The sequence below is a fragment of the Schistocerca cancellata genome, chromosome 8 (assembly GCF_023864275.1).
Source record: "Schistocerca cancellata isolate TAMUIC-IGC-003103 chromosome 8, iqSchCanc2.1, whole genome shotgun sequence".
Classification (NCBI taxonomy): domain Eukaryota; kingdom Metazoa; phylum Arthropoda; class Insecta; order Orthoptera; family Acrididae; genus Schistocerca; species Schistocerca cancellata.
In genome coordinates, this window is record NC_064633.1 from 32,576,607 (window position 1) to 32,592,402 (window position 15,796).

The 15,796-nt window shown below is 39.4% G+C and overlaps 1 protein-coding gene across 1 annotated transcript in view; it reads right to left on the reverse strand.

Moving 5' to 3' along the window:
* The window catches only part of LOC126094626 (FAM172 family protein homolog CG10038), a 272,864-nt gene that overhangs the window by 182,302 nt on the left and 74,766 nt on the right, over positions 1-15,796 (reverse strand). The window contains exon 4 of the mRNA XM_049909109.1: positions 10,635-10,773. Within this exon, the coding sequence (XP_049765066.1) occupies positions 10,635-10,773 (139 nt within the window). The remainder of the gene's footprint in view (positions 1-10,634; positions 10,774-15,796) is intronic.

A 15,796-nucleotide genomic window follows, 5' to 3' on the forward strand; every position in this document is an offset into this window, starting at 1 on the left:
CAGAACACTGTCCTTGTCCTTTACTCTAACAACTACATCACTGAGTGCCTCATAAAAACTATCCATCTTATCTTGATCTGTCCCTTCACAATGCGAATATACTGACACAATCCTAATTTTCTTGCTAGACACTGTCAAATCTATCCACATCAGTCGTTCGTTTACATACCTTATTGCAACTACGCTGGGTTCCATTTCTTTCCTGATGTAAAGCCCTACACCCCATTGTGCTATTCCTGCTTTGAGTCCTGACAGGTAGACCTTGTATTCTCCCACTTCCTCTTCTTTCTCACCCCTTACCCGAATGTCACTAACAGCTAAAACGTCCAGCCCCATCTTACTTGCAGCCTCTGCCAGCTCTACCTTCTTCCCAGAGTAGCCCCCATTGATATTAATAGCTCCCCATCTCATTACCATTTGTTTGTCAAGTCGTATCTTAGGAGTCCCTGGTTTGTCAGTTAGAGGTGGGACTCCGTCACCTCCAAAGGTCCGAGGCATTTTGCTCTGATTGTTGCCAGCATCATATTTAAAGTACCAGGGAAGCAGGTTGCTAGCCTTACTTGCCCCGAGTCCCATTGGGTTTTACCCCTAACGGCTGAGGGACTAACTGGTGGATTTGGTAGTCTTTGCCGTATGTGCACAAAGGTGACCACGACTCAGAATATGTCCGAGATGCCCAGCCTTAATCCAAAGTAACTGGTATCCTGACTGTCGGGACCATTGCATGTATAAATTAATAATTTGAAGTCACATGTTAATTGAAACTGATGAAAAAATATTGTTGTAACAAAGACTGAGAGAAAGATTTATTTTTACTTTTTCACAAAAAAAGTCTCCATAGTGAGCATTTCTGAATTTTTCTAATTTTTGGAAGCTAAGTCTTCCCTGTGGGTGAAGGCATGCATGTGAGGACATGCATGCAAAGACAGAAGTTTCAAAACCAATTTTAGATAACGCCTCATGATATATGAGCAATTTATTGTTCTTTATACTGATGTTGTGGGGAGCGAAAGTACTCTTCACAAGAATGTGACTTGTAGTAATATTGTAGTAGAGAGGCAAGTGTACATAAATAATTGTAAAAAAAAATTAGATAATATTGATGTATCTTTAGCTGTACTAAAAAAATGAGTAAAAAAATATATAAAATTCAAAAAGAACATCATAAGCAAAAAAATATACAGAATAACAAAACCATGAGTAAAAAAAATTCAAAAGGAAAATCAGAAGTAAAAATATATAAAAGGCAAATATATAGAAAAAAAAAAAAAAACACTACACTATATATGTCCAGTATCATTTTTTATTGTACAATATGTAAGCAAAATGAAATTAACATTAATATGGGAACAAAAAAAACAAACAAAAAACAAATTAATTATGAGAACCGGTTGGCACAGTGTGACCAAAGAAGTGGTTGTAGATATCTTATTCTAGCAAATGAGTTATACCTTACTATTATTTTCAATCTGTATGCTGTATTTTAGAATATTTCTCATGTATGTTTTATGCCATGTATATTTGTCATGTTAAATAATTTCTTTACTTGGATTTTTTTGTGTATGAGATTGATGGGGAAGGATCATTCCAACAACAGCCAGTAACAAGTCCACAGATTCAAAGAGTCCAAATTTGGAAGAGGTTATCAGACTGCATCATTAATGTACTAATTGTGTATTACAGATCCATTACTGAGTGTGGTCGGGATTTTGTTGTATATGTTCATAACAACAAAAGCCCTGGGGAGCAGTTGTAATGGATCTGGGAGATGTGTTATTTTCTACCGGAGTTGTCGATACCAAATTGTAAATGTTTTCTTATATTTTTGTCAGAATTTTTTAAATTGTAATTTGCCTTATTTTATGCTAATTTACTTATATTTTTCAGAGTGACAGCATATTGATTACTATTAGTAGATGTGACGAAGAATATAAAAGTGGAAGCTTGTGTGTTGTGTAAAATGTCTTTGATGCTGGAGTCGTCTTCGACCGTAGTCAGTCGGCAGTGAACACTTGGTGTGTATTGATGGTAGAACAATGTGCAGGTCGCCGTCATAATAATTTGGAAGTGAACAGAAAAAATGAATTATGTTACTACTTTTTTTATATGAACTTTAAGAAGAAACCACATTCGAAGAAATGGTATTTGAAGCACCAAAAATGAGGCAAACGCATTGAACCAGGTCATTTCTGCAGCCGACGAAACTGCATTGTGGAATCATACTTCCACTAGACGACTGAAGCCAAGACAAATATCATCTTGTAAACATTTCACAGAAAAGGTACTGTCACGAAATATGTCAAATTTAAGTAAATAAAAATAGTGAGCATATTTCAGGAGGTACTGTTTTGGTTGATACAGCTACAGATTGTGATACCACTGATCTGTTATCTTCACATTACATGCATGAGGATATGATCAGGAGCAATGACAGCAATTTCAAACCAATGCTGTTTTTAGTAAAGCACCTGACCATTAATGAAGAAAGCTACCAGAAGATAAATATTATTACACAGAATGTTAATACTGGACGTCTAGTAATCATAAGTGTAGTCTCATTATCTACTGTGATCAAATAGTATAAAAACTATTTTTCCTACATTATAGTCACAAGTTAATGAATAACTGATGGTGTTCCATCAGGGAAGTTCCAGGGTGTTCAAAGGAACAGTAAATTGAGATTAGACCAACATGTGAATTAGTTAACCAAAAATCTAAGCTCTGTTTGCTTCTCACTTGCTCTCATTATGTTGACCTGCAGCCAGAACTGATAGCACACTTCATGTAATTTTACCTAGTGTCAGCCTATGGCAATAATGTTTGGAGCAACACAGCTATGGAAAAAAAGATATTTATTCTACAGATGCACACAATAAGAATATTGTGCAAAGTTGATGAATGAACATCTTCACAAAGCCTCATCAGGAATTATTACACTAAGCCACCCTCAAAAGGTACGTGTTTCTCATAATGAAGCATGTCAGATGTGGTATCTGTCTTGGTTGTTGCACACTCTTGAAGCAACACACTACGTCTCACAAATTGTGCTCTTCATCATGATGTGTAACCACACTGCTCTCCAGCGGCAGTTGCCAGCTGCATCTAGCACGCAAACCAGTATGCAAATCGCACTGTTTGTTTACAAAAATGTACACGCATGAAATAGCTGTTAGCAATAATTGAAAAAGGAGGGAATCAATCAGTAACATAAGACTGCTGTCTTACAATTCACTGGTCCATGTTCCCTGGCACATTCACAAAAACAAATAAACTCTTATATATTATAAAAAATGTATGTATGTTCCACATCTCCAAAGTAACTGAACTACAAAACTTTTTTGTGCTTATAACCTCCACAAAATGATGAAAGGGAAGAAGTTTAATGCTTATTACATGGCACGGAGAGAAGAAGGAGAAAATGGGCAGAGGAAGGGAAGATGATGAGATGGACAGGGAGAGGGGGAAGAAGAGATGACATGGAAAGGAAAGAGGAGAGGGAGAGATAGAGAGGGAGCAACGAGAGATGAACGGTGTGTGTGTGTGTGTGTGTGTGTGTGTGGGGGGGGGGGGGGAGTAGCGGATGGACAGAGAGTGGGGCAAGAGGATAAGTAAATACATACACGGGCAATGCCAAGTACTCAGCTAGATTTAATATCGAATATTGCAGATCATATTTCTATTAAATTAATAAGGAAATCTTAGCAGCTTTTAGGAAACATAAGATAAGATAAAAAGGTAAGACAATATCCAGATGTGAACAGTTACCTTTTCCTTCACACTTCACAAGTATTGGCTATGCTATTGTTCTAAAATGACAGCAGCATCTAGTTATATGTTATACATTTTACACAAATGTCTATGAAGCATTTTTGACAAATTATCACCGCACCAGAGCACTGAGTGGCGTACTTTCATAGTGCGCATGTTATCATACAAAAAATATCATATACGAGAAGCCTTTAACTATCAATATTTAGTTTCCTGTCACTTTATCATCACCAATCTCACAAAAAAAGACATATTTTCAAGACATTCTCAGTGTGCTGATGCTTTGAAGCAGCTTATATTCATAGCACACATGTTATAACAACAAACCCACTTGATATAAATTTCTATTTCATATGGCTTAATCCCATATGGTGCCTCCTAAGTTATGCTTCTAGATAATAAAAAAACAATAACACATCTCACTGGCCTCACTGCTCGCAATCCTCATCCTCGTGGTGGGATTTACTGAACATGATGTTTAAATGAATAAATTAATGAATAAAAATTGAAATTCTTATTGCAAAGATGCCTCCACTTTACAAATGAGACTATTTTACCATCTGCCTCCAATTATTGCTCACCCAGAGAAGAAATCTGACAAAACTCTCTCAAAGATGTAAAGGGAAATGCACAATAAATGACCACATTATTACTTTTTCTGTACTGATGGGGTCAATTGTGCTTTGATGACTATGAAGGAACTGCTTTTTACTGCCCACAGTCAGAAGAGTACAGATAATATCAGTTACCTCAGGGGACCTTAATTTTCACTGCAGAACAATAGATACACTATCGATATAGCTACAAACAAAATCTGGCCTCACTGATTCTATATCTGTACTGAAGTCAGTTACAAAACCTGGAGAATCTCTTTGACTGACATGTGTAGGGTGTGGTACAGAGCTCAGCAAATTGTCTCAAGCTGTGCAAGTAGAAGCAGGTAGCTGCCCCTTTCTGTTTCCAAGAATATCTTCCATGAGCAGGCTATAAGAATAGAGAAAACACACACTAAAGATTTTTGAGTACAGTGTGAGGGATTTTTGAGAAACAATGATCAAATAAGTGGCCTAGCACACAGACTATCAATTCATTGACTTTCCATTCCTATCATAATTTTTTTCAGTTTTATTTTACTCCTCACAATGGTAAACTACTAACGATAAAATTTAAATATATTATCAGTACAAGTCACTTATGTAAAATTAATATATTCAGTTTAGTTATGATGACTTAAATTTAATTAAATAACACACTTAAACACAAACTGTTTTAAAATGATACACTTCTGATGGTTTGTTATTTCACATGTCCTTCAATAGCAACATTCTGTTGCCATCATATCCCCACTCTCTACTATTCTTTGTTCTCTTTTTTGTGTTCAAAGCACATGGCTCTGGCAGCTGCTCCAAATCCCCTACAGTAATCAAAAACTTACTGTATCTGTTTTCTGACAGTTTGTAATAGTCTCCACAGTTGTGAACAGCATCTCACCATGTGTCTGGGTTGATTTTCCACAAAAGCTTATAATTTTATTAGAAAATGAAAACCCAACAACAATTTTCTACCAGTGAAGTGATTGGTGAAAACATCAAAACAATAACTTTTGATGAAGAAAAAAGTTTCACCAATGCTCTTCTTAATACTTTTCAGTTAAAGGTACGGTCACCGACAATCCTCCTGTGTCTGTGAGTCCTGTAGCAACATCTATGTATGGGTCAAGTAATTACAGAGCAGGTTATAGAATTTATGAATAATAATTTCATAGTAAATTATGAAGTTTTAATACTATGCACTGAACCTGCCGAACGAAATCTTTATGAAGAGGTGTGTGGACTGACTCACTCACTCACTCACTCTTCTTCAACTACAGACGTGAAAGATGATTATGATCCTAACAAATGTGCCTCTTATACTTTGGTGTTTTTGACAGATAAGGGGGTCACAGATTTTGTTGATGTTCATCCAAAATGGAAGTTCAAATCATTAAACCATTAAATGAAAAAGTAATCTTCAAGTTTAGGGAATGTAATAGAACAAGGTGGTGCTAGAAATCTCAAAACTGCATTCATCAACTCCGACACGTGGAAAACATTTCAGGAATCACAAGGCTGTTATGAACAAGTGGCATCACAATGAGCAATGACTTTGTGAAAAGAGGGGGGGGGGGGGGAGGGGGGTGAGTGGAAAACACACACACACACACACACACACACACACACACACACACACACACACAGAGAGAGAGAGAGAGATAGAGGGAGGGGGGGAGAGGGGACATGAAGGGGAGAGAGAGGGGGTGAGGGGAGAGAAACAGTCATGGTAGCAGTGAGAATAATATCTGAGTTGTCAAACTGATAGTTGGTGTGCTAAATCACTGGGCTGCACCTCTTACTTCATCAATGTTGCTATAAAAAAAAAAAACACCATCAATCTGTACTCTAAAGTCTTTAGAGGTTGTTTTCTCTTTTCTTATTGACCACTCTGGTCACACATTCCAGAAACTTGAAAGGGACATCTTCCCACTTCCATTCACACAGTTTGAGCCAAATCAGTGAGCTCTGTCCAGTGACCTCCTCTTCTGACTATGTTATCAACACAACAGAAAATGCACTCCACATATCAGACAAGAGAAACTCATAGAATTGAGTAGAGTGAAAGTACACTATCGAGTCAGATACAACAAAAAATTATGAAGGAAGCAATATTAAAAGGGATACATTTAAATACAAAACAACCCCACATAGAATTTTATAACATCACTAAATCTCACATTAAATTCCTTTGGCAAGTATCACGCAACTTATTAAAAAGCTCTTACTACAGACCTGTTCAAGACAGTATCCCAATGAAATCTTGGTTCCACAAAACCAACTACAAAAAAAGAAGTGTCGAAGTGGGTCAAGCTTAATATAGATGAGGCTAAATCATGAGAATTTTCCCAAGCATTTTTACTGTCTTGGACTTCATGAAGAACCTTACTGTGACTGTGAATATGAAACAATTGTCAATGTCACCCAACCCAAACTTGCTTGTAGTTCTATTAAGAATTATGCAGCAAGAGCTAAACAAAAAAAGAATAATTAAGGAAAATGCAACCCTCCCTTTTCCAGCAGCATTCTATTCTAATAAAAAATAGTTGTTGTTTGTGACCTAGACATGAATTACCTCTCAAAGCTAATTTATATATTTTGTGCATATAAATAAACAGTACCCAAAGACATAGATATCAATTAACGCAAAAACAATGGATCTGAAGAACTTGTAAAATTATTCTCAGTATGAAATTTTCACTCTGCAGTGGAGCGTGCTCTGGTACGAAACTTCCTGGCAGGTTAAAACTGTGTGCTGGATTGAGACTCAAACTCTGGACAGAGGGCAAAGGTACCAAGTTCAAGGCTCAGTCTGGCATGCAGTTTTAATCTGCCAGGAAGTTTCATATCAGAGCACACTCTGCTGCAGAGTGAAAATTTCATTTTGGAAACATCCCTCCAGCTGTGGCTAGGCCACATCTCTGCTGTGTTCTTTCTTCCTTGCACAGTTTGCAGGAGAGCTTCTGTGAAGTTTGGAAGGTAGGAGATGAGGTACTGACTGAAGTAAAGCTGTGAAGACAGGCCGTGAGTTGTGTTTGGGTAGCTCAGTCAATAGAGTACTTGCTCCCAAACGGGGAAGGTCATGAATTTGAGTCTCGGTCCGGCACACACTTTTAATCTGACAGGAAGTTTCATTTTGTAAAATTATTATTGCAGTGAAACAGTGGTAAGTAAAGGTGGGATATAAGCAATGTTATGAAAAGGGTAGATTGCTACTCACTATAAACAAGTGGAACGAAAAGACTTACACACTTATGTTTTGTCCAAAGCCTTCTTCAGAAAATAAAGGTAAAAACACATATATTCATACAAGCAATCAAACCTCACATAAAAACTGATCAGAATAAGGACTGATAGTTAGTCAGACAAATGCATGGTGCATGCAGCATTGATGAGCGTGCCGTATTTGTGTACAATGGGGAAGGTGCACAATCAATCCAAGTTTCACTAAGAGCAGATTGTGATGGTCCGGAGGCTCGGTGCGAGTGTTTTGGAAATTGTATGACTTTTGGGTGTGCAGTGGTGAGTGCCTTCAACATGTGGTGAAAACAAGATGAAACAACATCCACACACTGAGGCGTTGGCGGCCACCCCTCATTACAGATGTCAGACATCATATATCTGGGCAGACTGGTAAAACATGACAGGCAGCAAACTGTGGTGAAACTAATATCAGATATAAATACTGGGTAGAATACAAGTGTGTCTGAACACACAGTGCACCAAACACACTTAACGATGAACCTCCATAGCTGACGACCCATGCATGTGCCAATGTTAACACCACAACTACGGCTGAAATGGGAATGTGACCATCAGCACTGATGTTGGCACAGTGGTAGAGCATTGCAGGGTCTGATGAATCCTGATAACTTCTTCAGCGTGCCAATTGGAGGGCGCAAATCCGTCATCTTCCAGGGGAACAGCTCATTGATACCCCTACCCATTAGTAGTGGCTTCATTATGGTATCAGGAACATTAATGTGGGCATCCATGGGTCTAGTGAAGATCGTGCAAGGCACCATTAAGGCTAAGGAGTATCGTACACTGGTTGCAGACCACATACACACCTTCATGACGATGATTTTTCCCAATGGAAGTGGTATTTTTTAACACGATAATTCACCATCTCACAATGCCAAGAGTACAATGGAGTGGTTCAAGGAACACAGTGGACAGTTCCAATTGATGAGCTGGCCCACCAACTCGCCAGACCTGAATCTGATCAGAGACATCCGGTATGTGGTTGAATGTGGCATCAGACCTCATCAACCCCCTCCTTGGAATTAACGGGAATTAGGTGTGCAGATGTGGTGACAAATCCCTCTAGCGGCCTACCAAGGCCTCACTGCTTCCATGCTATGACGCGTTGCCGCTGTTATTTGTGCCAAAGGTGGTCATACCGGCTATTAGGTAGATAGTTATAATGTCCTGGCTGATCAATGTCCATGACGACTCTTTTCAGCTGCTGAGGCCAGGAGGCTGCAGGAGAGGGAGTGGGGAAAGGAACAGGGAGTGAGGAAAGGAGAGCAGCAGAGAGGGAAAAGGAACATTGGGGTTGGCTGACAGCAGAGCACAATGAGGATGGCATATATGAATTGGGAGAAGACGAGGACGGAAACTGGTTGAGGGTGTAGGGCCAGTAGGTTAACTCATGTTGAGGCTGGAATGATTTCATGAGCAGAGAATGTATGGTAAGTGTAACTCCCTTCTGGGCATTTCAGAGAAGCTGGTAGTGGAGGGGAGGATCCAGATGGCCTAGGTTGTGAAGCAGCCACTGAAATAAAACATCTTATGTGCAGCTGCATGTTCTACTACAGAGTGGTCCACTTTGTCCTTGGCCACAGTTTGGCAGTGGCTGTTCATCCTGATGGACAGCTAGTTTGTAGTCATACCAATATAAAAAACTTTACAGATTTCAATAGAGCTGGTATATGACAAAGTTGCTTTCACAGATGGCACAGCCTCTGATGGGGTAGGAACAGCTGTAACAGAACTGGAACAGGAAGTGCTGGGAGGGTGGACTGAGTAGCTCTTGCACTTATGTCTTCCACATGGATCATACACATTGCATTACAATTCAGTAGCTAGACGAGCTATCACTTATGTTTGAGGAATGCTTGCTTGTATGAATGTACGTGTTTTCTTTTCTTTTCTGAAGAAGGTTTCGGCCGAAAGCTACACGTATAACATTCTTTTTTATCGTGCCTGTCTGCAGCTCAATGTGTCATCTTTATAGTAAAGAACACTCTTCATAACACTATTATTAGTGTAGTGATTATGAGCTCATCATGTGTTTCCATAGCTATGATTATTTGTTTTACCATAAAAATTACAATTAAGTACTCATTGGTATTACTTACTTGTTTGGGATCTTAATTAAAATTTGTCATTCTTAATCCGTATTTTATGTAAATGTTTACTCAGAAGATAATTTTATGCTCAACAGAGTGAATACCAATAAAGAACAAACCAGTGAATCAATCAATCAGTAATTCCACTGTGATCTCAATGTCCTTTTAATAACAAAAATTAATAAACCTTTGCATTGTGTTTGGTTTGCCATTCAGACTTTGGCTGTATCCGCTACCACTGGATTGTAACTGACAGGTTTTCATCTTGTGAGTTGTTGTCTTAGTGTCTGATGAACTTATCTATTTGCCAGTTTATGATTCCATAAGTATTTCAGGTGTTTATGTCAAGTTTATTGTGGAAACAAATTTAGAGTGCCATCTATGCAGGTTAATTGCTTTTAGTACAGTTTTAAGTGATAAGGTCAGCCAACGGCATACTTTCAGCCCCATACCAGAGGCAATGTTTGCCTGCTGGAAGGAAGTTCCATGGAATAAGAGCTACCAGGTGAACAATTCAGGTATACCTTATGCACTGTCTCACAGATGCAGTCTCCCAATCCTCCCCTTCTACTTTCCAAATCTCAAAAATGTAAGAGTATGGTGTGGGCAGATCGAAAAGGAGTATTTCTGACTGAGCTATTCAGGCACACTTTCAAAGACAAGGCTATGGGACGAAGTTCAAGTCTGCCACACAGTTTTAATCAGTAAAGAAATTTATATCTTCCTCTCTTTTTTTTTTTTTTTTAATTGTCATATAAATGAAACATTTTATTTTGCAAAACGTACTTACTTTTTAGATTTCCAACTTTTTTCAGTAACAGAAATGAAACCTCACAGCGGCCCACGAAGGATAATGCAGACACTGAATTTTGAGAAATAAGCAGCACAATCACAAGCTTAAAAATAAATGAAGCATACACACCTTTATTTTAACTTCTTTGCCATCAATCTCTCTTGTGTTGTCATTAGTATTGAAAATTATCACTCCATATCCACATTCTATGGCTTTCTTGATATAAGGAATCTGTGTACCAGTTTGAAGACTGTCATTTATTATCAAGCTGGAAGAAAACAAAAGTTGCATTGGTTAGTACAGTCAGTCTTTTTTAACTGTCATTTATCACTACAACTAAGGACAGTGGCACCTAATGTTAAAGAAACAAACATAGGAAATGAATGGCATCAAGCCTGTAGCAGGTTGAGGCTTTGAGTCAGTTGATGAGAACACACAGGGTTTGAGTCCTGACTCAGCACATAGTTTGAACTAGTCACACTAGTCACACAATCATCCAAGGCAATGTTCTATGCAAACACAGAAAAGCTTTTGAGAAAAACATCAGATATTCATGATGATAGTTACACTGACGTTAGCAAAATCTGATACACAAAATTAATATAGTTACATAGAAGAACTTATTATGTTTAGCACTGTTTTACTGTAGTTCCAACTCAAAGTAAGAACTTTGTGCACATAAACAGCTAGAATTGTAAGATGCAAATACCTCTAGTGACAAGATGGATACACAGGACAATTTACTCAACAGTTGCAGACCATCTTAAACAGGGATATCATATGCCAATCACAGCAGAGAAAGATATGAGCACCAAAAAATTCAGTAAAAACAGACATCTCCCCAATTTTCAAGAAAGCTACCACATACACAAAGCTCTAACACATGCAGAAACTCCAACTGGGAGAAGAGTGACGATGATGGGGTGCGGCGTGAATGGACTCCAGCTCTGTCACATATGATGGTACACCACCAACACGTCCCTGACATTTTATACCAAGCATCTACACTGAAGCGCCAAAGAAACTGGTACCAGGCAAGCATATTCACATATGCAGATATGTAAACTGGCAGAATACGGTACTGCAGTCGACAATGCAAACATATTCACACACGCAGATACATAAACTGGCAGAATACGGTACTGCAGTTGGCAATGCCTATATAAGACGAGTGTCTGGTGCAGTTTTTAGATTGGTTACTGCTGCTACAGTGGCAGGTTATCAAGATTTAAGTGAGTTTGAATGTCGTGCTATGGTCAGTGCACGATCAATGGGACATAGCATCTCCTAGGTAGCAATGAAGTGAAGATTTTCCCATATGACCATTTCATGAGTGTAATGTGAATATCAGGAATTCGGTAAAACATCAAATCTCTGACATCCCTGCAGCTGGAAAAAGATGCTGCAAGAACAGGACCAACAATGATTGAATGATTCAATGTGACAGATGTGCACCCCTTCTGCAAAGCAGATTTCAATGCCTGGCCATCAACAAGAGTCAGCATGTGAACCATTCAACGTAACATCATCGGTATGGGCTTTTGGAACCAAAAGCCCACTCATGTACACTTGATGACTGCATGACACAAAGCTTAACACCTCGCCTGTGCTCATCAACAGCAACATTGGACCATTGATGACTGGAAACATGCTGCCTGGTTGGACAAGTCCCATTTCAAATTGTATCGAGCGGATGGATGTGTATGGCTATGGAGACAACCTCATAAATCCATGGACCCGGCATGTAATCAAGGGACTGTTCAAGCTGGTGGAGACACTAATGGTGTGGGGTGAGTACAGTTGGAGTGACATGGGGCCCCCTGATACGTCTAGAAACAACTCTGACAGTTGACACATACTTAAACATTCTGTCTGATCACCTGCAGCCATTCATGTCCATTGTGCATTCCAATGGATTTGGGCAGTTCCAGCAGGACAATGTGACACCCCACACATCCAGAACTGCTACAGAGTGGCTCCAGGAACACTCTTCAAAGTTTAAACACTTCTGCTGGCCACCAAACTCCCCAGACATGAACATTATTGAGCATATCTGGGATGCCTTGCAATGTGCTGTTCAGATGAGATATCCACCCCCTCGTACTCTTGTGGATTTATGGACAGCCCTGCAGGATTAATGGTGTCAATTTCCTCCAGCAACACTCCAGACATTAGTTGAATCCATGCCCCATCATGCTGCAGCACTTCTGCATGCTTGCAGGGGCCCTAAAACTGTAAATTGGCAGGGACTGAACTCAAACCAACAGTGACTCATAGTCTGCAGATGATTACAGATTCAGTACTAGGCACCCCCCCAGCAGGAAAAGTTTAACAAATATCATTTTCTTACGTCACTATACCAGATGTTAATTTCAACCTACAAGTCCACACTTGATCATACCGGGTTGTTCCTGTTTATAAATATCTTCAACTTCAGACAATTCAATCCATGAAACTTCCTGGCAGATTAAAACTGTGTGCCCGACCGAGACTCGAACTCGGGACCTTTGCCTTTCGCGGGCAAGTGCTCTACCAACTGAGCTACCGAAGCACGAATCACGCCCGGTACTCACAGCTTTACTTCTGCCAGTACCTCGTCTCCTACCTTCCAAACTTTACAGAAGCTCTCCTGCGAACCTTGCAGAACTAGCACTCCTGAAAGAAAGGATATTGCGGAGATCCTTTCTTTCAGGAGTGCTAGTTCTGCAAGGTTCGCAGGAGAGCTTCTGTAAAGTTTGGAAGGTAGGAGACGAGGTACTGGCAGAAGTAAAGCTGTGAGTACCGGGCGTGAGTCGTGCTTCGGTAGCTCAGTTGGTAGAGCACTTGCCCGCGAAAGGCAAAGGTCCCGAGTTCGAGTCTCGGTCGGGCACACAGTTTTAATCTGCCAGGAAGTTTCATATCAGCGCACACTCCGCTGCAGAGTGAAAATCTCATTCTGGAAACATCCCCCAGGCTGTGGCTAAGCCATGTCTCCGCAATATCCTTTCTTTCAGGAGTGCTAGTTCTGCAAGGTTCGCGGGAGAGCTTCTGTAAAGTTTGGAAGGTAGGAGACGAGGTACTGGCAGAAGTAAAGCTGTGAGTACCGGGCGTGAGTCGTGCTTCGGTAGCTCAGTTGGTAGAGCACTTGCCCGCGAAAGGCAAAGGTCCCGAGTTCGAGTCTCGGTCGGGCACACAGTTTTAATCTGCCAGGAAGTTTCATATCAGCACACACTCCGCTGCAGAGTGAAAATCTCATTCTGGAATTCAATCCATGGCCAATTTGTTTTCAGCATCGGAAGAATAACGTGTTACGCATTTTTATTTTTACTATAGCCAGCAACTGACCCAGTTTCAACATGACATACTGCCTGTTTGTTCCATACATGTGAGATCCTGCTAGTAGTCTACTGGCATTTCAAAAACTGCAATTGCAGAATGTACCGCAGTCCACTAGCTGTTATTAACCTATAAAATGGCAGTGATTTCCAACTACTTCTGCTTCACCACATTTCATGCAGCCGTCACTAGATTAAGCTTCCCTAAATAAGCATTATTTATAATGGAGCTCAGACAATTCATTCATTTATTCATTCATTCTTTCATTGAGGGTTCATCTGATAATGATATAGGATTTGTCATCACAATACAATGAAAATAAATAGCTCAAATATATAGACACATAATATATATGGATGTTTTTAAAATAATAAAACACATTGGCCATTGCGGAATAAACCATACCAGCATTTGCCTGAAATGATTTACAACCATGGAAAATCTAAATTAGAATGGCCAGATACAGTAAACTCCATCATCCTGAACATGAGATCTGTGTCTTAACAATTACTCTGCCTCGTCTGGATGGTCCCTAATGTTTTACGTTCTTTCATTCATACACAATTTGCGCAAAAACTTACAATATACATAATAGTTCTGCACTGTTACCTCATATGTCTTTACATATCACTCTACTTGTTCTACTTTGGAAACCAAACTGTGTTCTGTTAATAATGTTGTATTAATTCAGATAACTTATCAGTCTTTCTTACATACTCAATTCAATTATTTTTTAGAATACTGAGGGAAGAGGAACTGACCTGTAGTTTTCTATACTCTCCAAATGACCTTTCTTTTAGTGATGGTGCAAGTCAGGTGTTCTTTAGGTACTCTAGAAAAATACATGAACTGAGGGCTCATTCATTAACTTTGTCAATGGGGGTTATAAGCTACCTATGCAAATCTTGAGAATGGAAACTGGAAGCTCATCTATGTCCACTGATTTGTTATTTTTCAATTTCTGTAGTCTCTTCCTGACTTCAAGTCTACTGCAGGAAAAAACATCATTGTGCTTGTTGTGGAATTAACTGTGGGAGCTACATGTTTTAAGAAGATTTTATTTTTTTTCTGTAATACAGAACAATAGTTAATAATAAAATTTCCCAATTCCTGTGTATTTTCTATTACTCTGCTCCAATTTTTGATTTGTATCTCATAATACTTGTGGTTAGCCTTCTCCTGTTTCATGTTTTTATAACATTCCATACTACTTTGCTTCTGTTTTCTGCACTAAACAAAATAATTAATGACATTTTTCTGCAGCAAGCACAACCCCACTGCACATCTCTTTGTACTGCATATTTTGATGAAGAACAGAAAATTCTGAGAAAATGTCTGTCGTGTTTGTCCTTATGATTTCTTTTTCTCTCTGATAACTGGTGAGTGTGTACTCCAATGCTGTCTTCTGAATTCATGTAAACATGATGAAACACTATTAAGGGATCAATGTCATGATTTATCTTAAAAATGACCAGTTCGCCTAACAATGACAAAAAGTATTTGACCACGTGCGATCCCACGCCCACGCGCTATACTCTCACTAATTGGCTCCATCATCCTCCCCTTTCCAATCTCATTGAGGTGCAGATCATCCATAGCGTAACCTCATCTCCCAAGTGTCCCCACCAGCACCACTGCAATGTGTTCAGTCGGCAGTCACTGGTCCCATTTTCAGCTCTACATTAAGACACCAAACAGCATTGCCGAGACATGGTTAATTATACCACCAGAACAGGGCAACTAGAGCACACTGGTGCTAGCAGTCAGGGAAGCTATCTTGCACACGTCACTGCCTATATTGTATACCACCTATATTGTAGACCTTGCCGCTATCCAAGTTGTTCCCTAACACCAGCAATGTCATTATCTGATTACCATACATGAAGTCCTTTCACAAAGATCCTAAACTCTCTACCACCTGATTCAGTAAAGCATTTGGCTTGAGAATGATGATGACCTGATACTCTTTCCCAAAG